The sequence below is a fragment of the Electrophorus electricus genome, chromosome 7 (genome assembly GCF_041902795.1).
Source record: "Electrophorus electricus isolate QZ-2024a chromosome 7, ASM4190279v1, whole genome shotgun sequence".
Classification (NCBI taxonomy): domain Eukaryota; kingdom Metazoa; phylum Chordata; class Actinopteri; order Gymnotiformes; family Gymnotidae; genus Electrophorus; species Electrophorus electricus.
In genome coordinates, this window is record NC_137503.1 from 17,289,453 (window position 1) to 17,313,371 (window position 23,919).

At 37.3% G+C, this 23,919-nt stretch overlaps 1 protein-coding gene across 3 annotated transcripts; it reads left to right on the plus strand.

Moving 5' to 3' along the window:
* The first annotated feature begins 109 nt into the window (after nucleotides 1–109).
* Nucleotides 110–23,700, plus strand: ppp4r1l (protein phosphatase 4, regulatory subunit 1-like). Of its 3 annotated transcripts, XM_027010774.3 has the most exons (20): nucleotides 110–168; nucleotides 2,242–2,286; nucleotides 3,553–3,682; nucleotides 4,739–4,845; nucleotides 5,977–6,119; nucleotides 8,354–8,500; nucleotides 9,273–9,380; nucleotides 9,991–10,056; nucleotides 10,244–10,402; nucleotides 10,603–10,727; nucleotides 11,478–11,923; nucleotides 13,165–13,337; nucleotides 13,585–13,668; nucleotides 14,075–14,260; nucleotides 14,578–14,739; nucleotides 14,994–15,094; nucleotides 15,230–15,350; nucleotides 18,637–18,771; nucleotides 19,362–19,503; nucleotides 21,744–23,700. In XM_027010774.3, exons 1-20 carry the CDS (start codon nucleotides 162–164, stop codon nucleotides 21,887–21,889), a joined length of 2,733 nt encoding a protein of 910 aa, XP_026866575.3. In that variant the 5' UTR covers nucleotides 110–161; the 3' UTR covers nucleotides 21,890–23,700. The 3 variants fall into 3 exon arrangements, with proteins under 3 accessions (XP_026866575.3, XP_026866574.3, XP_081573192.1); XM_027010773.3 differs by having other exon boundaries at nucleotides 14,994–15,350; XM_081717066.1 differs by lacking the exons at nucleotides 110–168; nucleotides 2,242–2,286; nucleotides 4,739–4,845 and having other exon boundaries at nucleotides 14,994–15,350.
* Nucleotides 23,701–23,919: the final 219 nt, after the last annotated feature.

Below are 23,919 nucleotides of genomic sequence, written 5' to 3' on the forward strand. Positions count from 1 at the left end.
TTCTTCTTATATTTGTGATGTTTTAGTTTTGATGCTTATTGGCTTTTAACGTATAAACTGCGACATAGTATTGTCCAAAAATTGTACCAGGAAGCATTTTCAGGAAGTAGTTTAAACTACAAACTGACTGACAGCTCTGCTGTAGAACTGTGTAAATCAAGATGGCAGGTAACGTGAAATAAATTTAAATACGTTCTTTACAAGATTACAGTGTTAATACACACAATCAATATGTAATAACATATCTTGATTAAGCGATTAATCTGTTATGGTGAACGTATGATTATACAATTGTCATTTCAATGGACTAGCAGGAGCTAGGAGTCAGTAGGTAGCTAGCGTTAGTTGCCTGGTTTGCTCGGGACTAGCCAGCATCGTAGTTCAGTTGTCATGCCAGACAGCATTGTTCAGGATGAATTATCTTTTATAACATTCACTTCGAATTGTTGTGTTTTTGTCTGCTTATTTTTATTCACATTTAATCCTGATTTTGATTTACAAATATTTGCTGTTCAGTGTAACCTATTAACCCCGTGTGTGTATTGCCTGTATGTGAAAACAGCACACAGCTGGCTAGCGTTACATTGGTTAGTTCGGTTAGCTGGCTAACGTTGGCTAACTCATTGGTTGCCCTAGCTATGTCCTTTTAGCTGGTCAACATGTTTATTCATCAAATCGCAAGGACAATAAAATTATAACTTGTAGGTGTATATTCATCCAAGAAAAAAGTTTTAAGGCGTTAGCGCTATCTAACGTTACTGTGTTAAGCTATATTTTGTGATCACTAGTAGTGTGTCATGCATATGATTAGCACATTGATAAACATTTTATTGTGATGCTATTGCTGAGAGGGAGAAAAAAATCACATCACACGTATTTTAGAAGACAACAAATGAGATGTCAAATGATGGATGAAACAGGAGAACGCATAGCATGGTATCTGCCTTCATTCCTTCATGCACTCCATCTTCAGAGGCCTCAGTAATTGGGACTCACTTTGTTCTCATTATATTTAGCAAAGTCTGTCGCTTACAGTGAAAAGAGTAAAGCCTTTCTCCAAATATGGCCTCCAAAAAGTGTGTTCTCATAAAGTACCCATTCTGATCTTCTGAGAATTGTTTTACTTTCAAAATGTCCATTTTATTCATCATATATCCAGCTGTTTTGCCTTTGTAATTACAGCCCTAATAGTGGAAATTTACTGATTGACTTGGCCATTGCAGAATATTACACTTCCATGTCTTGAAAACCTTTTGCATTGCTTTCACAGTTTGCACTGTGAAGTGCAGTCTTATTAATTTTACATCTGAGCCGATAATCAGCCAAAGGAGGATGGGCCCCGCCTTTGAGTCTTGTTTCCTCTCAAGGTTTCTTCTTCATGCTCTAGGGAGTTTTTCCTTGCCACCGTCACCCTTGTCTTGCTCACTGGGGGCTTGGACTTGGACATTTGTAAAGCTGCTTTGTGATATCGGTTGTAAAAAAGCACTATATAAATACATTTTGATTTGATTTGACTTCATTTAGACTTCTTTCTGCAACTGTTGTCAGTAGTCACATCCAACACATCAACAAGGGAACCAGTTCCATTCACAGTTGTACATGCCCGATCCATAACACTGTCTCCATAATGCTTTATCTGTATCATCCATACTTCTCCATACTCCTCTCTTCTCATCTTTCACTATCTGTTCGTAAGATATTGTTCCATAACTGTTTTTGGCAAGTCTAGTCTTGCTGTTTTTGAGGCTTATATTTTGCTGTAAACCCTCATTATTTATTCTCATGAACTCTTCTCTTGATTTTTGACTTTGACACAGATACCTTTATGTTGTGAAGGATTTTTTTTTCATCAAGGAAAGAATACTCTCTTCCACTCGTAATGTTTCTGCTGTCTCTCGGCGTTTGTTTTGATTTTCAGCTTAATGATGGCTTGCTTCACTGGCAGTGACAGCTCTTTGAACTTCATATTGAAAGTTAATGGCAACAGATTGCCACACTTGCAGTCAACTTTAGACCTTATATCTGTTTACTTGTAATTGAGGACGTGCCTCACACCTGGTAATGGATTACATGAGCAGCCAATTACATCTGAGCCCCTAAATATATTTTAAAAAGATAACATTTGACTATTTGGTGGTGATCTAATATGTCAGAACTTTGAATGAAAGCATATTGTTTCATACATTCTATTTTCTAATGTTCCTTCATACCTTCTACATATATAAAATCTGTTTTCTGCAGGTCTGTCTTTGTATTTCGAAGATGGTCATGATGATATAGATGACTGTGAGTATAATTCATATTGGCATGTATTCTTTATATTAAAGCACAATAAGGAGTTGTAGATTATCTATTTATGTATGTAAAAATAGGCAGTTTGATCACTTGTGTGACAGTATGCATTCATTTGTAATATGGTGCTACTGTGTTTTTTTTCCAGAAAGACTAATGATATGCATTTTGTTTTGTGAATATTTCACAATAACTGAATTATGTTTTTGTTCCAAATCTCCCTACCCTAGCTGCTGATACAACATTTGTTAAGGGTTAAGTGTTGGCACTAAAGCTATTCTTTCTGTATAATCTTGATTTTGAATCAAGATTACACACAAGATTATGCACATTTTGTAGAATACATAGAGCAGATTAAGTGTCAGATTAAGAGTACTGATTGAGCATGTTTTGATAAACGTTATAGAAATCATAGAATATAATCACAAAATTTAAAACACAAAATGTATTATTTCATTTTTAAATACTTTAAATAAAATACCTTTAAATTATTTAAAATAGAATTATTTTTTAAAGCTAGCATTTGCTAGCCAAGACAAATATAGTTGAACAATTAGCCAGATAAATTTGTAGGTTTGGAAGTTAGCTAGACTTGGAATGGAGAAACATTAAAGTAACATGATGACCACAAGAATAGCTAGTTTTACAGTTTTGCAAATAAAATACAAATATTTTTGCAGACCTATTCACATGTAACCAGAATATCCATCGCTGTCATCAACACTTAGGGTTATCAACAAATCCTGTCTTGAAGTATGACCAAGCAATGTGGCTTTTATATACTTTCAGGCTGTATTTAGTGTATTTCCCAAGCAGTGAAATCATGGATTCTACGTATAAATATCAAGAAACCTGTTTCTGGCCACATTGATTTCTATAGACCACTGATTCTTTGGTAATGGATGGATCCATGTTGCAGGATATTTTGCCACTCTGTCTGATTGAAGGGGCGTATTCTGGTGGGAAAGTAACATCAATGCATACCCTCTATTACATGGAGAACCATGTCCTTTTTGGTCATATATGTGTGTGTAGCAACAATAGGTTAGATCATTTGAAAATTTGGAATGTTGCTATTGTTGTTATGGTGTATGTTTGTTCACTTAGTATTATCATTATTTGCTTTGAATGAAATTTAAAGGCAGTATCATTTGGGAAGCAGGAAAACATGAAATTCAGCGGTGGTTTCTAACCCCCTATCTCACACCCCCTATCTCGCACCCTATTATTAAACTGTATTTTTTTATGTTAAATTTGCAGTTGGCTTTGATGACTATGGTTCTGAATGTGAAGGTATTCGAATCACAGCTTTCCTGGACGCAGGGCAGGACAACCTAACTCCCTTGGGCCGGCTAGAAAAATACGCCTTCAGTGAGAATATATTCAATAGGTAAGAGGCAGCAGAGTCCTTTCTCAGTATACAAACTGGTAGCAAAATTAATTTTAAAGTTGCTTATTGTATCCCTCTGTGGTATGATGTATAGCCAGTTGGACCTCATTAGGTAATACAAGACTTCTCTGATTGGTTCAGAGTCCTGTTGGGAGTTATTTTACATTTATGACTGACTTACTGTTGATTATCTTTTACAGAACACACATAACTAACTAATTATAAACTCTTTGGTTTCATTATTCTGAGGTTGGGAAAGTGCTAAGGTCAGAAAAGATAAAGTTCTTGGTCAAGCAGCTTTAGCACTTGTTAACTGTTGGTTAATTATCAAGGTCCTGCTGCATTTTGAGTCAAACATTTGCAGGCATGATTGATTGATTGATTTATTGATTTAAAAGTTGAGCTTATTGCTCTTTTTAGTGTGCATCAGTTTTATTTTGTTATATTTATAGTTATTTATATATTTATAGTGATTGTCTGCTCCATGTATTTTTAGTCTTGGGAAATTGTTTTGCATTATAATTTTACAATTAACCGTTATATAATCACTATAACAGGTTTTATATATATATATATATATATATATATATATATAATGTTGGAAAGTATTACAAAAAATCGTGTTGTTTAAATTAAGTTTGCCATGTCTTTGATCATAGAACTCCATGTGAAAGAAACATAGTTATCCAACCAGTGTGCCAAAAATGGGCGAGCAATCAACATGTCTTGAGATCACTTAGAGAAAGTCGCAACTATTCCTTGCATTACATTGTGATTACACATGCTATATTATTATGATATTTGATTTCCCTTCATGTACTGCAGAAAAAGGTGCCTTACAGCAACAACAATAAGCCTGAGTAAAATTGCCAAGTATGGGCAGCAAACTGTCACATATCTTTGAAAATTGAAGGCAAAACATTTTTATTCCACAACATACAAAATTTGTGTGTAGAAAACAGCACCTGATAGCTTCTTAATCTCTAGATATGTATGTATAGAATTACAAATTAATGTTGTAATGTCATCATTAAAGCATATTTATTTATTTTTTAGACAAATTGTGGCACGTGGGTTAATAGATGTGCTACGAGAGTTCAGTGATAATGAGAATGATTTCATCAGTATAATGGAGACTGTAGCCAGGATGTCTGAGGATGCCGGTATGTATTTTTTTGTCAATTCAAAATGAATTTGAAAAAGGAAAAATAGCAAGCAAACTGGACCGTAATGGTTTTATTTGGGTATCCTAACTCAGAATAACTAGAGCATTTTTCATTCGAGTGTTAGCAGGATGCCACTCTCAATATGAAGTTTAAAGACCTGTCTTTTCCAGTGAAGCAATCCATCATTAAGATGAAAATCAAAACAAACGCAGAGAGACAGCAGAAACATTAGGAGTGGAAAATTTACCTATTTGGTATATTATTAAAAGGCTGGTGAGCTCAGAAACTCCAAAAAGCCCAGAAGACCACAGTCTTAGAAAGCATAGAATTTGAATTATCTTTTGTGTCTGTGCTGACAAAAATGCCATGGTTCTTAGAGGCCGGCAAATCTATGTGGTTTGCCAAAATGAGATGACTTTTTGAACTTTGCTGTCAAACTTTGTAAAAACAAAGTTTTAAACTGTTTTAAACAGCACTTGCTGTTTAAAGATGACACCGACCTTTTTTTAATCACTAACTAAAGCCTTCACAATATTGTCTAAAACTTGAGAAACTGTTTGAAGCGAAATGTGCAGAGGAAACTAACAGTTTGTCTGAGATCCTAATAAATATGAACATGAACCATGCCTGTTGACAGATTGGCTCTTTGGCAAGGGAAAGGATATGAAAATTGCGTATATTCCTTTCACACCTTGAACTGGTACATTTCTGTACAGTTATTTTGTTGTGATTGCTCTGTTGTTGCTGTTTTGCTCTTCACAATACCTGCAAAACCTTTGGTTGTTCAGGTACCTGTTAATATCAGTCCCATATACCGAACTGTCTTGTGGGTGTCTGTTCTATGGCAACTTAAATATGTAAACACATCTGATATATTCTGAAAACCCCCCGCTAAATCTGAACCGACAGCTTTGACTTTTTAATGGATATTTCATGTTTTACAGTTATCACAATTATATGTTTTATTACAAGAGAATTTGTCATGTATATGGTAAAAATATTTCTTGTCTGGTTAAAATTCCCTGGAAGCTCTTTGATTTAAACACATATGGTAGTTAAGAGTCTGCATATTGATCCAAATCACAATTTTGCAAGAATTTTGTGTATGTGCATGCGTTTTTGTTTCAGAACCTACAGTGCGAGCCGAACTTATGGAACAAGTACCAAACATTGCCATGTTCCTTCATGAGAGTCGGCCTAATTTTCCAGTAGCGTTCTCACGATACTTGGTGCCCATTGTGGTACGTTATCTCACGGACCCCAATAACCAGGTTAGTAGTTAATAGTTGTATTAGTTGTGTAATAGTTGTGTTTTTTACTTTGCTATGTCATTTGAGGTATAAATCATTAGAAATTAGGCTTGAGCCAAGTGATGATCATATTGGGAAACATTACATCTGTCAATGATGGATATCTAATTTGACAGTTTAAAAGTCAGAAGCATGCTATCCATGGCTTCAAGGTACATAAATGTAAATCCTTTTTGTATCATACTGTGTTGTATAATAAAAACACAGTTGCAGTCCTATGTCTTAAACCAACCCTAATATATTGTCAGCCTTTGTAAAAGCACGACACAACAGCCTTTCTTCTTGCAGCACCAGGCAGCATAACTTACTGTGGTTAGACTTGCAAAACAAATAAGCCATTCTCTTCCTTGCAAGATATAAGTATTGGGGTCATGATTTTGATGTCGAGCTTACAAAAGAGTTGTTGAGGGAAATTAATAGTCCATTCTTTCATTATTTCATATAAACATTGTGTTTTGTCCCTCCATCGTTCACAGAAAACAAGTCTAATAACAATGGAAAGTGAACAGAAAGCACAACATTTTATTAAGCAGAAATCATCAGGAAAAAGAATGGGCCCATCACATGCTATATAAACTTAATACCCTTTCCCCACTTCTAAATTGTATAATCACTGATAGTGGCTAATGATCAGGCGATGAAGTATTTCACATGATCTCATAAGGCTTATATAAACACATTGAATAATTTTCATGAGAAGACAGTTACCTTCTTATGTGCCAGAAGATCTGTCTATCAACACCACCCCTCATCGGCGGAACAATGACTTTGCTATATCTTATATACATATATGTCTGCCCCACAAAAAAAAAGGGGGGGATATCTATAAACAGAAAAGTAAGAGAATAAGGGGAACGAGAAGGGGATTGAGGAGGAATAAGGAGAGAGAAAATCAAATTATAATTATTGTAGCAGATATGGCAGGTATAATAATTGACTAATGTGTATGCATGGTCGGTGTGGTCAAGGGGAGGGCCAAGGGTAGCCACAACTTCAGGGACTAAACTTTTTTTTATAACAGAGAATATTTATTTTATAATCCCACGTGTACAGCTCTTCCAGTTATCCAAGTGCAAAAACAAAATGGAAAAACAAAAAAAAGTCTTTAAAACATTCAAAAACGGAGGCAAGACAGACCAGAGTAATTCTGTGGGTTCTACTTCTATCCCGACCTGGCTCTGCAGTCTCTGTTTCTGTTCTTCAGACCAGTATCCGAGTTAGAGTTTGTTTTCCTCTTTCAAAGTCCGACCCCTTTGCAAGCAGCACCATTTGCTTCTCTTGTTGGTCGCCTCTAGAGGATTCGATCCATCGTTCAAATTAGCCAACTCGCAGAATTTATTGTCTTCACCACCGTCATGTCGTCAGTATTCCTTCTTGGGATTTTCCCAGACTGGCTAGTTGCCGGACTTTTATATGTTGGTTCTCCCACCATTTCTTTGAGGGTTAAACCAATAACAACGATTGTAAATACATTAGAAACTCTCCGTCATAATTATACATTTAAACGGTATTCTAACATAAATGATACACCACAATATAAAAACCGCTTAACATTAAGCACGTAAGTTGTTTCCAGTTTTGGTTTCATTTTCTATTCGGTGTTCGATGGCGTCTTCCCCTCCTTTGTAGTGGAGGATGGTTCTTCCTTCGTCGATTACAGAGAAGACGCAGGCGCGCGTTCGTGTCGCTGCCTAAGTTAGGGTGAGGTGCAGGTGATGGCGACTTGATCAGGGTCGTCATCAAACATAATATATATTGACACTTAAACAAGTGTCAGTATATATTATGGATTGATGTATATGTATGTGAGTGGTATGTCTAGACAAATCCATACGTATTCTGAGTTGGGGATTTTTCTCCATTGATATATGCCATTAATAGGTTATTCCAGTGTGTTGATAGCATTTGGCAATAACCAGTGATACTAGGATGGCATTTGCCTTCTTTTCTCATATTGATTGGTTATGTATCTGCTAGTAGACGACAGTGTTGAGAGTGCTGGTGACCGTATAGCTGTTTAGCCCCGCGGTTTAGCCCCAAGTGTTTAATAGATGTAGGTTTAATAGATGGCATGGATATAACAAGTGTTTTGTGTACTAGTTCCAGTTATCTTGTTGAAAAAGTGGGTTGTGGGGTTTTTGTTTGTTTGATTGATTGATTGATTAATTAATTTTTTTCCTGGGTTGTCATCCTAGGTGCGTAAGACAAGTCAGGCAGCTCTGCTTGTGCTGCTGGAACAGGGTCTAATATGTAAAACTGACATGGAAGGAAAAGTCTGTCCTGTGCTTTTGGAGCTCACTGAACCCAACAGCGACGACGACTATAAGATTGAGGCTCTTGCGGTAAGACTGAAAGATTTTTGTTAGAGAGGACGTGAATATAAAGCTCTTAACAAGAATGGGGTATAACAATTTCTTAGTGTACTCTCCTCACACTTGCTGTAATAAAAATGTTTGATTGCGTTTACATTCTTCTATATTCAGTTACGGATAACTGTTGTTAACATTCAAGTGCCACCATCCGATGTATATAAAATTTATCTCATGTAATATTCTCTCATTTGAAAAATACAATTATTTTTTAGACAAGATTAAAGACTAGATGTTAATGGTTATGTTAAGAAAACAACAGAAAATGATGGTCACAAGCCATCCATTAATATTAGTTTTCCTTTATCACCCTCTAAAGCTTGTTTGACTTATAGTTTTAGTCATATCATCTCCTAGAGAGGCTTTGCTCACCGGTATAAACGTGACTTGGTGTGATTGAACCTACAGTCATCAAATTTTATTAAAGGACTGTCTGAGCATGGAAAAAGGTGGAATGTAAAATGGTTACATTACATACATAGTAATTAATTACCATATTTCAATTATGGTAATTAAAGAGGCACATACCTTAATGACTTAATGATAAGGATGACACCTTAGGTAATACCTTAGGTAAGCTATAACTATATAGTACAAATACAATTGATTTTGAGTGAAACATAAGGACAACAGACAAATACAATATTCAGAGCAAAATAGTGTAACGTATTTAGTCATTTGTGATGTATTAATAGAGTTTTGAGTTATAGGTCATTCTTAAGTAGGTTATCTTATTGCGTTATAGATCATGTGCAAGCTGATAACCATGCTAGGTAAAGACACAGTGGAGCACCGGCTGTTACTGCGCTACTGTGAACTCTGCAGTGATAGCAGGCTTTTCCAAGTCCGCAAGGTAATGTTATTTTCTGATTAAAAAACACAAACCTTTTTTTTTTAATGTTGACCTCCTGAGACCTTGACCATTTTTTTGAGAGATGATATACTTTAACTTTCACATACCCTTCTGCATGTTGCTTTAATTTTCATTTCTGTTTCGATGGTTGCTATCAGAGTCTTATTCATTATTGTCTGTGTAGATGTTCTATTCTCTGAGCTGCTTGTATTTACTGTTGGCCCCTTGTAGCTGTCGTCCTAGAGGACTTTCTTACATGCCTTTCTCTTGCCCCTGCATTTCAATGTAATTGGATGTTTTTGCCCCAACAATCTAGTCTAGTAGATCGCAACAAAAAAGTGCTCTGTGCACTAGTGAATATTAAGACAATTGTTTTATTCAATACATTTTAATCTGATATTTTGATGGACCATGTCAGCAATCGAGCTCTTATGAAAATAGGTGTAGAGTTTTCTTTCCTTAGTAAAATATAATCTGTTTTACAATATACAAAGTTTGTTGGTCTTGGGAAATAATGTTAATTTTCATTTGTAATTTGTGCAGAGTTGGCCAGAAATGTATGAATAAATTAAAAACCTTTTTTTGTACTCTTATCTTCAATTACATCTAGGTTTGTGCAGTAAATTTTGGTGAGTTCTGTTCGATTGTTGGCCAAGAAGCCACAGAGAAACTACTGGTGAGGACAGCCTTTGGATGTTACTGCTGGTTGACATTTTCTATACAACTTGTCAATATATCTTGTCGAAAATATGTTTAATATTTGTTTGTGATAATGGGTATTCTAGTTGATACTATCTTAAAATGAACTAGGACATTGTTCAATTTATCCTCATCCACTGTTTTCTCTCTGCCTCCGGTCTCAGTTGCCGAAGTTTTATGACCTATGTTCAGACAGCCTGTGGGGCATTCGTAAAGCCTGTGCTGAGTGCTTCATGGTAGTTTCACACTGTACATCTGCAGTGGTGCGGCGCTCTAAATTGTCTCCCTTGTTCATCAACCTCATCAGTGATCAGTCCCGTTGGGTAAGTGTAAAAAAGGACACAAAAGCACTTGTACACTAAAAAGCATGGCATGAGAACAAAAATTGTCACATTTAATCAGTGTGACACCATTAATTTATTAAAAAGTGGTATTTACTCTCAAAGCCTAATTTTAGATTTTTTAATTAATTGTAGTTAAGACTATAGCCTTTCTCATAACCCCCTCTACTTTCTCTAATCAGGTCCGCCAGGCTGCATTTCAGTCTCTTGGTCGATTTATCTCTACATTTGCCACTCCATCTGGCACTGGTTTCCACTTCCATGAGGACGGAACACTGCGTGAGATCCGAACATTGTCAACAGACAGGTAGATTAGCATAACACCTTTGAGACAGCATAATGTCAAAATATTCCATTAGAGACCAAAAAATGAATTTAAAAAATGAAACTAAAAAATATTTTTAATCTCTTTTCAAAGTTTGACATGGCTGGTTTTACAGTTTATTCATTAATTGATTTAATCATTCATAGGTATGTGTCTTTGTAACATTCTGAGCACCTGCAGAGATGGAGTTGCATGCAGTAAAGTGAATGAAGCTTTATTGGAGAACACGGGAATTCCAGAGTCGTAATCCAAAGTCCTAGCCTGGGTCGAAATCCAGAAATCAGTCACTGAATTAAACAAAACAGTCAGGGAACAGGCAAAGAGAGCAATCCAAAAACGGGCAGAGATCCAACAAACTAGAGGAACAAACACTACGACAAATGGCTCAGAAACATAACACGGGTAAAAGAGACTTCGCAAAGACTGAACACAAACATGGGGTTTTAAATACAGAGACTAATGGGGACTAACATGATTCAGGTGGGTAAATAGCAGGTAGGTAAAAAACTAGTTAAGTGGTGGAACCAAAAGAAACCAAAACAAGGAAACATGAGGAAACAAAGCCAGGAAGTAAATAAACAGAGGCATTGCCATGGGAACCGCAACGCCAGGGAGGGGCGAATGTGACAGTGTTAATAGCACAGTACTTTTAGTGTTTGTCTTTTTTTTTTTTTTGTCTAAAATGAGACCTATCTCATTAATTGAACATTTTGAACTTTTCTATCTCCACAGTAACAAGCAGCAAGCATCCAGTAGTAGCTTAAGTATCTGCTTTCCTGAGAGTCCCCCTCATCTAGACCTAACTGAGCAATGCTCAGAGAAAGTCCTTTCAGCATCTCAAACCCCAGAGGACACCTACTACCCCCCAGCTCAGTCCTTAAATAAACCCCCAGCAGAGGGTATAATTTTAGTTCGGTCTGAGTGCTCAACCCCCACCTTCAACCAGCAGACAGATGATATGTATAACTCTTTTCACTACTGGAGACCAGTGTTGCCTGACATCAGCCAGGATTTGGAGCTACTACAAAGTGAGGGAAAAGATGAGGAAACAGGAAAAGAAATGTTGAAGGGGGAAGAAGAAGTTCCAAAATTAAATCCTAAGGACCCAGCCATGAGCTGTCAGATCCAAAAAGTACTGGAAAGCCTCCAGCCTCATCTTGATGATCCTGATGTACAAGGTAACTTAAATATTAAGAGTGTAATATGTTAGAAATCCTGTTACATGCTGCATGCATATTAATTTCTAAGGGAATCCTTATTTTGTCAACTTCAAATAGATGTTTAAACTAGGACAGTCTGAAGTAGAATACACTAACAACTGTCAGTGTAGCATTTCTGCTATTTTGTACAAATTTTGATTTAGGATACATCGTGCAACACAGTCTTCCACATATTGACAAATTTAATGCAATGTGAAGCTTTTGGTGCCCATATTTTTTGAAAATCGCCTGAAAAGAGCAAATACTTGCCAAATCTTGGCAACTCACAGAAACTTGCACTTATTTAAACCCTAAGCACCAACTAATTACCCACTTTTACAAACTAGACGTTTGGTGTTTATTACATCAAACTAGAAAAGAGTTCTTGAAAAATACTTAAACTGTGTGTAAAAACACAGTTTCCATTAATAAACAACAAATGTGAAGAGTGATGACAAAGTATGCAGTGGAGAAATATCTGAGAAATAAATTGCCCTTTACTGTCGGTTATCCTTTTGGCATTTTAAAATTGCTCAATGACATACAATGCTACTGTAAAAACCACTGAAATACTGACTAACCCATCCAAGCTATTAACAATATATGGAGTTGTATGCAGTGTGTATCATATTAATTAGCTGCACCACTGCGTAACATTAACACCCATTTGCACAAAATGGGAACACTAGCCTAGGCGTATGTTGTCTTCCATCTGCTTAATCAACATGACAATTCACTATATCTGTTATTCTGTTTTATGTTAGCTTCACTGATAGCTGGTGCTTAGTCTTGACTAAGCAGGGTTTAATAAAAAGGAGCTTATTTGTTTAGAAGCAGTCTGCATACTTGGTTATAAAGGTTTTGGACTCCACACGCTTCCATTGGTCAACTTGCTGCACCTTTCAGACCTTTCGAAACGTACATTTTTCCCTCATTTGTCAGGCAAAAATAGCATGTTTATTCAGCACAGGATGTCTTTTTCTGCTTTCATTTTGTTTGTTTTTTCTTTTGCTTTAATAATTTGTATTTCAAACCAACACAAGTACATAAAGTTTTTTCTCCATTTTATTTTAGAAAAGACATTAAATGAATTGATGGATGTATTTGTCCTAGACCTTTGGTAAAATGCTTGTTAATGTTGTTCAGTATTGATTAAATATGTAGCTTAGTATAATAAATACAATATTTAGTGTTTTGTCATGCTTATGTTTGTTTCTCAGCTCAAGTGCAAGTGTTGTCAGCTGCACTGAAAGCGGCTCAGCTAGAGAGTCAAGAAAATGATGGGGATCAGGTTGTCTCAGTTTTGGGAAATGAAGGGATCACACACAAGCCTCCAGAGATGGATGCCCACTTCTTAAACACTCCACCTACCTCACCAGGATCAAGCGTTCTGGTAAATGGAGGACATGTAGCACTGTATTCACATAATACAGCTCCACTATCAAAAATAATTTGGAACTGCTCAATGTCAATGTTATCTATTTTCTTAGTTCTTTCAGTTTTTCTTTCATATTTCATATTGTTTCACACAGCTTAATACATTTGTTAGCTTCGGCATGCTTTCACATAGTAGTGTATATAGTGTAGCATTTTGAGTGTGTTTTTATTTCTTTGATTAAAATGTTTTTTTGTGTGTTTAGGATTTGGAGCTGATAGAGAATGTGGAGGAAGGGAAGGAATCTGATATTAACAGGAGTTATGAAGAGGAGAAGTCTAAAGTTCAGGTAAGTAGCAGTGGTATCTGGTGATTTTTTTTATTATTTTTTTTAAAGGCCACTGTCAATCTTGGCCCAGCTCATTTAACATCTTGGCACCATGTAACATAAATGTATTTTAAGTTATACATGTTCCAGCAGAAGACATTGACATTTCCTTTTATGTCCTTTTTATAGCATATTACGCACGTCTCGCTAAATCACACACTAATATAGATAATGTTTTTAAAATTGACTTGGGTTTACTTTACACCTAGTTGTTATTTTTTGTTGATTTGTTTTTAGAGCACTTTATTCATAATAGACTAACCTGCACATTGTAACCATATCAGTCTTTTTCTGCTATCCACTTATTAATATCAATCACATGAGTCTCTTCCCTCTCACTCCTTCTTCCCTCCTTTTTATCTTACAGAATGTGGTTCCTCAGCAGTTGTTGGATCAGTACTTGTCCATGACAGATCCAGCCAGAGCTCAGACAGTAGACACTGAAATAGCCAGACACTGTGCATTTAGCCTGCCAGGTGTGGCCCTGACGCTGGGCAGACAGAACTGGCATTGCCTCAAAGACACTTATGAAACCCTCGCAACTGATGTACAGGTGAGGATTGTACTACTCTAGGTACACTAACTTGAGAGCTGTCTTCTTGTTTTGGAACAATCTGAGCAACTTGATACTAATTGAATCTCTTGGTCCTTGCCCCACATTCACATGGAAGAAATGGAATCACCTTGACTGGAATTTCAGAACATTTAGTTTGCCTAGGACAACTTTTATGGTGGTCTACTCTGATTATTCTTATGCAATATAAGACCCCTTTTTCCCCTCAGAAGCTTCAGGCCAAATTGTAGCTATAGTAGTATAGATCAATGTAAATATGCTGAAGAAGCAATTCTGATATACTGAGTTTTTAACAGTGGAAAGTCCGTCGGACCCTGGCATTCTCGATCCATGAGCTGGCAGTGATTCTTGGGGATCAGCTGACAGCAGCTGACCTTGTGCCCATCTTCAATGGCTTTCTTAAAGACCTAGACGAAGTGCGAATTGGAGTTCTGAAACACCTATATGACTTTCTGAAGGTGAGAACCTACAGGCTTTGCTTTCTATGATCTTATATAGTGTCATTATTCTGCAGGTTTTCTTAGTGTTTGGATGATGGGGTGAGTGTGCAAGCCTTAAGCCAAAAAATTATATATAATATTTTATTTATTTTTTTTTGTTTTTGTTTTTGTGCTATTTAATCATGTAAATTATAATCATCTTTACATAATAATAACCATTATATAACAGTAACTCTTAGTGGTCCAAGATGAACTCTTCATTCTTCTTGCAGCTTCTCCATGCTGATAAGCGCCGGGAATATCTTTATCAACTGCAGGAGTTTATGGTGACAGACAACAGCCGAAACTGGAGGTTCCGCTTTGAGTTAGCTGAGTACATATCATTTATTCGTTTATTCACTCAGGCATTGCTGATTCATTCTCTTGTTTCTTCCTGCTTAGTCTTTTTGTATCATTGCATCTGCCATGTTTTTCTAGATTTATATATTGATCGTGTGTGTGTCTACAGGCAGTTGATCCTGATTATTGAACTGTACAGCCACCATGATGTGTACAACTATCTCAGACAAATAGCACTCGACCTCTGTTCAGACAAAGTTTCAGAAGTACGGTGGATTTCCTACAAATTAGTGAGTGATCACTCTTTGTGTTGCTTTAAATGTGTTTAAATATATAGCCAGGTCTGCCCAACAGTGAAATTGTGAAGTATAATAGTTTTAAAAGATGCAAGACATGTGAGACACTGGCCCTCTGATGGTGGTGATGTGTCATATGGGAGAATCCTACACGAATCATATATCCTGTATCTGGAAGTCACACAGGATCTTAGCTCGGTCATTCTTCACCACCTTCAGGGATGTGTCCCACTTTGACCTTGGACCTTCCAGCATGTACTTAGGACAGATGTTTGTGTATACTATGCCAGCCACTTGGTTATGGCATTCCACATACGCTCTGCTTGTTTCCATTATTTGTCAGTGGTACATACCATGCAGGGGTTTATCCTCCCATAATGACCCCTATTCCTCCTCATTTCCTCCTTGGGTTTCTGCTGTCTGAGGTACTCACTAAGCATTTCATCACTTGGGGCTATCATCCTGGTGTACTCCTGGGTCTTAGTTGTCTCATCCTGGATAGTGGCTCTGAAGCTAGTCCTCCAAGGTACCTCAACATCTGTTATGTTACCTTCTGGTAGTATAATCCCCATTGTTCTAGCTACCTTCCCTCTTCTTGTAACCAACCAACCACACTTATCCAGTCTGAATGTCATTCCAATGTCATTGCTGTATATCCTGCTGAGATGGATTAGTGAGTCGATGTTCATTCTGTCATAGGCGTACAGCTTGAGATCATCATCTATGTAGAAGAAGTGGGTGATCTGTAGCCACTGTTGGTGATGATTTCACTGAGGTGGTTCAGGCCTGTGCATAACAGCTTTGGGGACAGGACATCTCCTTGGTAAATCTCACACTTGAGGGTGACTTGTGCTGTTGGCTTTTAGTTGGCGTCTAGGATTGTCATTCACAGCCACATTGAGTTTTCGATGAAGACTCTTAAAGTTCTATTCGTGTTATACAGGCTCAAGCATTCCAGGATCCATGTGTAGGGCATTGAAGCATAGGCATTCTTGTAGTCAGTCCAAGCAGTGAACAGGTTGGTCTGTCTGGCCTCATAGTTTCCTTCGAGAAACTTCCTGGTATCACCATCCGAAGCTACCCATAGCCTGCGCATAACTTTGGACAACTAGTTGTCGTTCTCAACTCGTGTTTCAAATCTAACCCGGTCTTACAGATTTCTCCTTGGTAACATATGAAGGATTTGGCCCTTTCTCTCACAGGAAGCTACCCAGGTGCTTGTGCAGTTTCTTGTGATTTCAAAGCTAGACTACTGCAACTCACTACTTGCTGGTCTTCCTCTAAGAGCCATCAGACCTCTACAAGTTGTCCAGAATTCAGCAGCATAATTGGTCTTCAATCTTCCGAAGTTCACACGTTACTCCACTTCTGCGCTCCATTCAATGGCTTCCTTTAGCTGCACGCATCAGATTTAAAACCTTGATGCTTGCCTACAAAGCCAAAAATGGACCAGCCCCTTCATACATGAGGTCAATGGTCAAAGCCCGATCCGTACCTCGAGTACTTCGAACCTCAAGTATGGCTCCGCTTGAAATACCATGCTTCAAGTCTCATGGAAGACAAGCATTGAGACTATTTTCTGTCCTGGCTCCCAGATGGTGGAATAAACTTCCACTTGCTGTCCTGTCTGGAACACACAGTTCCTTGCAGTCTTCAAATGCAGAGTGAAGACCCATCTATTCTTGGAATATTTAAGTGATCACTGACCCTGCTCCTATATTGACTAACTAAACTAGTACTTATTGTAGGGTATTGTTTATTACACTGATGTTGTCTAACAAACAGTCACGAGTGACTGTTTTATCCACACGTAGCTGGTGCTTGGATCCTCTGTTGTTCCGGCCAATGCCTTTCTGGGCTTCACTCTGTTGAGCCATGTGCCTATTCATTTTAGCCACAATGATTCCTGACAGGAGCTTTTATGTTGCGCAGAGGCAGGTTATTTTCTGGTATTTAGATGCAACTACCTATTTCTGGGGTTCCTTCAGCGTTGTTTCCATCCGTAGCAGCTGGTTCATTTGTGCTGCCAGGCACTGCATGGTGTGCATGGTGGGGTTACTTGTGTAGTAGCAGTCCAGCAGTTGTCTATTCTCCACTCTCGTCCACGAGTGTCTTGTATTTGTTCCAGTAGCCCACCCTGGTCCCCCAACATCTGACACAGACCTTGTTGACCCGGGCGACATCCAAGTTAGTGTGACTCTCGTTTCGAGCTCTCATTGAGGTAGTCGGGTAGTACTAAGGACCTTGCCTAAGGGACCACACTGGTGGTGCCCAAATTCAGTGGTTTAAGAGAAACTACATACATAACTTTGGAAATTAATGCCACTTTAATTTTGTGCTTGACCAATAAAAAAGTATATTAATATTACATTAATTTTTTCATCTAATCATATTTCATACATAAAGTAAAATAAAAAACATCAACCTTTTCATATATGCATATTCATATATTTACATATTCTTGGTTACTATAGGATGCATTTCTGTCCCAGAATGGTACTACTATTTGAAACTGCTCAATAGTATGGCTGCAGGAACTCTGCTGTGTATGTGCCTACATGCTCTTTCTGGTGATATTTTGAAGGGTTCTGTAATGCAAATCTATTAACAAAATGACAGGAAAACTGACCAATGAAATTTATGCTTTTCACTACAGGGGCTGGCCTATAGGAGCCTGGCCCTTCTCAGTGTTGTGAAGAAGGAGCTACTAGTAAAACATCATTGTCTATGTACATGCTAGTTTAGCCACCGAACTTTGAATGGTGACTACAGTTGAGACAGACATTGTGGCATGCCTAACTGAAAAGCCTTTTTCAGGGCTACCCTTCAATGAAAATATCAAAAATAATTCAGAGTTCAGACAACTACATATATAAAGCCAGAAAAGAAAGTTACATATGTACTTTCTGTAAGCCAAACTAAGTCAACTGTAGTTGCTTTTTCAGCTCTGCTGACTTGTATTTTGTAATTCAAACAATAATTTATTTGTTTGCTTTCTTGCTAGTTATCTCTAAATCAAGTTCTGCACTTTGTAATCACTTTTGTTTATTGAATAGTTAGGCTAATGTTACTGACTGGACACTGTGTCATTATATCTAACGTCTAGGTGGAGCGACAGTATAATATCTGACCTGGACCTCGGGGACTGTGATTTGAATATGTGTGAACTATATGCACTTGTGTGCTATTATAAAATTAATCAACATAGGCAACTGTATTATCATTATTTATTTTGTGTGTGTTTATCTGCGTATGTGCATCCATTTATGTACGTGTGTAGGTGGTGGAGATCTTGCAAAAGTTATACTCTTGTGGAGCTCATGACCTTAGTCTGAACTTCATTAATGAGCTGGTTGTGAGGTTTTGCCACTGTCCTAAATGGGTAGGACGACAAGCATTTGCCTTCATATGCCAGGTGAGATGAACTAAACATGAATATTTTGTGTGTGGAATGTTGTTCTAACTAGAATATGTTTATAATGTTAAGCTTTGCAAAAGTTAAACTTGAGAGGGAGGACTGGAGAATATTTAGCTGATATTATAGCAAAGCAGGCAGTGTTGTGCCGAGCACAGTGTTGAAATATTGGAAAATATATTAGAAAAAAACTTTGTGTTTTGTAATGTTATTTTGGGACAATATGTCAGCTGGAGTAAAAGAACAAAAACCAGTATAAAATGTATGCAATTCAGTAATTTAACATGTTTCAAAAATTGTAATAATTTGTGATTTATATAAAATAAATAACATTTATATTGCCCATCCCTAAATGTAATACATTCCCCTTCTGGGGCTTAGCTCATTTCACTATTTATTTCTCATGCAAATAAAAGTACAAAAAAATGAGCTAATTAAATTTATTTTAATTAATTTTTAGTTCAGTAGGAAGAGCAACGAGTTAGAGATGTAACATGGTTCATGAAAGCAATGGTTCTCTTTTGTTTTTCTCTTCAAAGAGCAGACTCCATGACAGAGCTTGTATAAATAAATAATTGTTCTGTCTGTAGGCAGTTGTAGAAGAGGACTGCATGCCTATGGATCAGTTTGCTCAGCACCTTCTTCCCTGCCTGCTCAGTCTGTCTTCTGATCCTGTCCCCAATGTACGGGTACTGGTCGCCAAGGCATTACGCCAGAGTGTACTGGAAAAATGTAAGATATTCACTTGCACAAACAGCCCGCACACACACAGCTGTGTATTTTCTATAATAAAAATTTTAAATATAATAATAATAATTATTATTATTCACCAAGTTTATGTGGCACACCTCTCACCTTCATGCAAATTATACATTCCAACAAGTTGTGCTGGGGGTGTGTGGTGTAAATCAGCACACCGAAATTTCTAGCATCAGTTAGTTTTCAGCTGAGCTAGGAATGGGCAAAACAAGTCAGTTGCATAGTAGATTCTAACATCTCCCAAAATCATCCAAAAAAATAGACAGGCTACAGCCAGGCAGTTGGTATTTGAATTCCATATTGGTTGGCAGAACATTGTTTCACAGCGCATAATTTGTTGGACTCTCAAATGGGCTTCAAGAGTTTAAGACCATGTTGGGTGCTGGCGTCAGCCAAGATGTACAGTCGTGGCAAAATTTGAGACTGACACATTTTGGTTTTCATGTTTCCTGCCTGAGTTTTTTTTTTTTTTTTTTTTTTTTTTTAGATCCTTTTGTCAGATGTTTAATTGTACTTCATTATACCATATATAAACATTTCATATGTTTTTTAACTTTTTATTGACAAATACATCTAGTATAAGCAAAGACTAATATTTAGTGTTGACCATTCTTTTTCAAGACTTCTGCATTTCGCCTTGGTATGCAGGATATCAGCTTCTGGGCAAAATCTTGACTGATGGCAACCCATTCTTGCCTAATCAGTGCTTGGAGTTGATCACAGTTTCTGTGTTTTTGTTTGTCTACCCTTTTTTTGAGGATTGACCACAGGTTCTCACTGGAATTGATATCTGGGGAGTTTCCTGGCCATGGACCATTTCTGGAAAAAAGCATTGTTGTTCACCAAATTGCTCCTGGATCGTTGGGAGAAGTTGCTCTTGGAAGTTGTTTTGATACCATTCCTTATTCATGGCAGTGTTCTTAGGCAAAATTTTGATCAAACCCACTCCTTTGGATGAGAAGCAACCCTACACATTAATGGTCTCAGTATGCCTCACTGCTGGAATGACACAGGACTCATGGTAGTCCTCACCTTTTCTTCTCAAGACAGTTGTTTGTCCAGATATCCCAAACAGTCTGAAGGGGGCTTCATCAGAGAAAATAACTTTACCCCAGTCCTCTGCATTCCAATCCCTATACTTCCTGCAAAATGTCAGTCTGTCCTTGATGTTTTTCTTGGAGAGAAGTGTCTTTTTTCCTGCCCTTCTTGACACTAAGCCATCCTCCAAAAGCCTTCGCCTCACTGTGCGTGCAGATGCACTCACACCTGCCTTCTGCCATTTCTGAGCAAGCTCTGCACTGGTGGTGAACCGATCCCGTAGCTGCTTTAGGAGACGGTCCTGGTGCTTTCGTGACTTTCTTGGGCACCCTGAAGCCTTTTTCACTGCAATTGAACCTCTCTCCTTGAAGTTCTTGATGATTCAATAAACGTTCAATTTCGGTGCTATCTTACAAGCAGCAATGTCCTTGCCTGTGAAGCCCTTTTGATGCAATGCAATGCAATGCAATGCAATGCAATGCAATGCAATGCAATGCAATGATGACTGCACATGTTTCCTTGGAGGTAACTATGGTTAACAGAAAACCTCAAGCACCACTACCCTTTTAAAGCAACCAGTCTGCTATTCTAATCAGCATGACAGAGTGATATCAGCTGCCTTGTCCTCGTTAACACTTTCTCCTGAGTTAATGAGAAGATCACTGAAATGATGTTAGCAGGCCATTTTGTGGTGTGGCTGAAATGCAGTAATTTTTGTATTTAAGTTAATTTTTATGACAAGGAATGACTTTGCAATTAATTGCAATTCATCTTCACAATCTAGAGTTAATGCAAATTGCCACCATAAACACTCAAGCAGCAAACCTTGTGAAAACCAAAATTTGTGCTAGTCTCAAAACCTTTGGCCACAACTGTAGGTTATTGGCTGCCACAGGATAATCAAAACTGAATCACTGAGTTGGAAAAAAGTCTGATAACCTTTGCATGAGGATTAGCCTTTGGCACAATTTGAGTTACTGGAGCTAACCTGTTTTTTTTTGTTGTTTTTTTTTTGTTTATTTGTTTTTGTACCTAGCTAACTAAAATACTGTTAACATAGTTGGATTTACAATTTTATGAACTGCACAGTATGGTAAAATCACTACAATTTCACACCAGTAGATGGCAGGAAATTTCACACATCTAATTAATACATGAGATATTTCTGTTGTCAGCTTACTTTAAGGAGCCAGGCGGTGCTTACACTGATGAGCTGGAGGAGGCTCTGTCTGAGCTGAGAATGGATAAAGACAGAGATGTGCGCTTCTTTGCCACACTGGACCCCAAGAGGGATGTCATTTGCACTGCAGCACTCATCTAGATCATCTAGAGTCCAGCAGTGTCTATGCGCCTAAAATAAACACCAGCATGGACCACTTTCAGCAGACCCACACAAATAAGTGTTTACAGTTGGGCACCAGTCATCTGTAATAACACACACACACAAGCATTCCCTCTCTTCCTTCCCTTTTGATTGTCTCTCTCTCAGTTTGAAATGAATAGTCATTGGATTTACAAGCTTTATTATGTCTGAGTGTCTGAGTGTCTGTGTGTGTGTGTGTGTGTGTGTGTGTGTGTGTGTGTGAGAGAGAGAAAGACAGAGAGAGAGACAGAGGGTGTATATAAGACATACCTCACAATCATTGTGATTGAGCATCCTTCCACATGGTACAAATCTTCAAGCTACCTCTCCAAAGCTAACTATATTTGTGATGATTGTTTTTACTCTCTTCCTTTTGCATGGATTTTCTACAGGTGTGAGTACTGCCTGGTTCAGGGGAGCTCTGATCTTGAACCCAGATTTTTAAAAGGCATTAGGATGAGCCTTGGTGATATACCAGTATTGTTTTTACATCTATCATATGTGTGCAATTATCTCACAGGGTTTTACAAAGAGAAACATTTTTTAGACCACTGCAGCTCAGGAACTCAAACAACATTTTTACTTGTTTTGTTTTATGTATGTCTGTGTAAAAGGATATGAACTGCATTTGTGAACGTAGCAGTAAATTATATAATTCTGTCTTTGTGTTATGTGATTGTGGCCAGAGTTCTAAGAAAGGGTGGGATGGGGAGGGACATTCTCACACTAACCAGTTTCAGTTTTAAAAAGAAATCTGTACTCAGCATGTATATAGTCAGAACCTTCTAAAACTCCTGTTGAGTCTTGGGTTGTTTAAATCTGGCAAGAAAATTTAGTGCCCAGTTAAGCATTAATGGTGCTTTAGCTGTTTCGGAAAATAGGGGATGCAGGAGCAAGTGTTTGGCTGTTATGTCTGAACAATGGAATTAAAAAGTACACTTAATGGTGGATTTGCATAAAGTCTGTACTTGGTATGCTTAGTTCTCTTATTTACTGAATAATGACTAAATAATGGCTTCATAGATTTTATTCAGGGTCATTCATTTTGAGATAAATTTGTTGCACTGACCTTATTGGCAAAGTTGTTTATCTGTTGCTCTTGGACCATTTATCTTTTTCAGCTGAGTGTTAAAGGTTAAAACATGAGTAGAGGATTCTTGATCTAGAGCAGAACTTGGCAAGAGCTTTTGATCCAATAACATTAGAGCTCTCCTTAGGAAATCAATGACAGCATATAAACTTTGTTCAAAGCTGCATTTAACTTCTAAGATGACCTAAACTACATTGAAATTCTAAGCTGACATAAACTACATTTTGTGGTTCTGTCCCTCTCAATGTTTGGGGTATGAACTGGAATGAAGCCAAGCGACTTGACTTTAAGTTTCTGACATATACAATACTTATTATTGGAAACCAAGGCTAGTCTGTGGAGTTTTTAACTGTGGATATATAATGGAAGATATCACCAAGTCATCTTTTTTTCTGACATGCCTTTGTTTTTCTTTTTCACTATGAGTGTTTTGCCATTGTTTTTGTTTTAATGGTGGACCATGCTGACCAAGAGGCAGTTTATTCAAATAAACATTCGGTGCAGTTTAATACTGTATGTACTAGCTAGAACTGAGGCATTGATGTCAGCTAAGCCATTGTTTCTTATTTTAGATTTTATAACCTACATTTTGAGGTAACAACCTTTGGAATGTCTCTTTCATAAGGAGTTGTATGTATTGTTATTTTTAGTATTCTAAATAAAATTCTAATATAAGCAAGGAATTTATACAAAAAGACATGCTTCTTTGATACAAATCAAATAATTTATTGTTTTGTTGTGTTGAATGAATATATAAACTGCAATGGTTTATATAAATCCATATAGGCATAAATAACCATTGTACACAAAGTTAATAATTTAAACACAACGTCAGTCATTGTAACAACAAACAGCACAGTAGTAACGCTACTCATTCATAAATATGATTAGCTTTTGC

Coding starts and splice junctions, on each gene's coding strand:
- ppp4r1l (XM_027010773.3), top strand. Junction 6,120..8,353: donor TCACGGACCCCAATAACCAG/GTTAGTAGTTAA, acceptor TTGTCATCCTAG/GTGCGTAAGACAAGTCAGGC. Junction 15,351..18,636: donor GGTGGATTTCCTACAAATTA/GTGAGTGATCAC, acceptor GTACGTGTGTAG/GTGGTGGAGATCTTGCAAAA.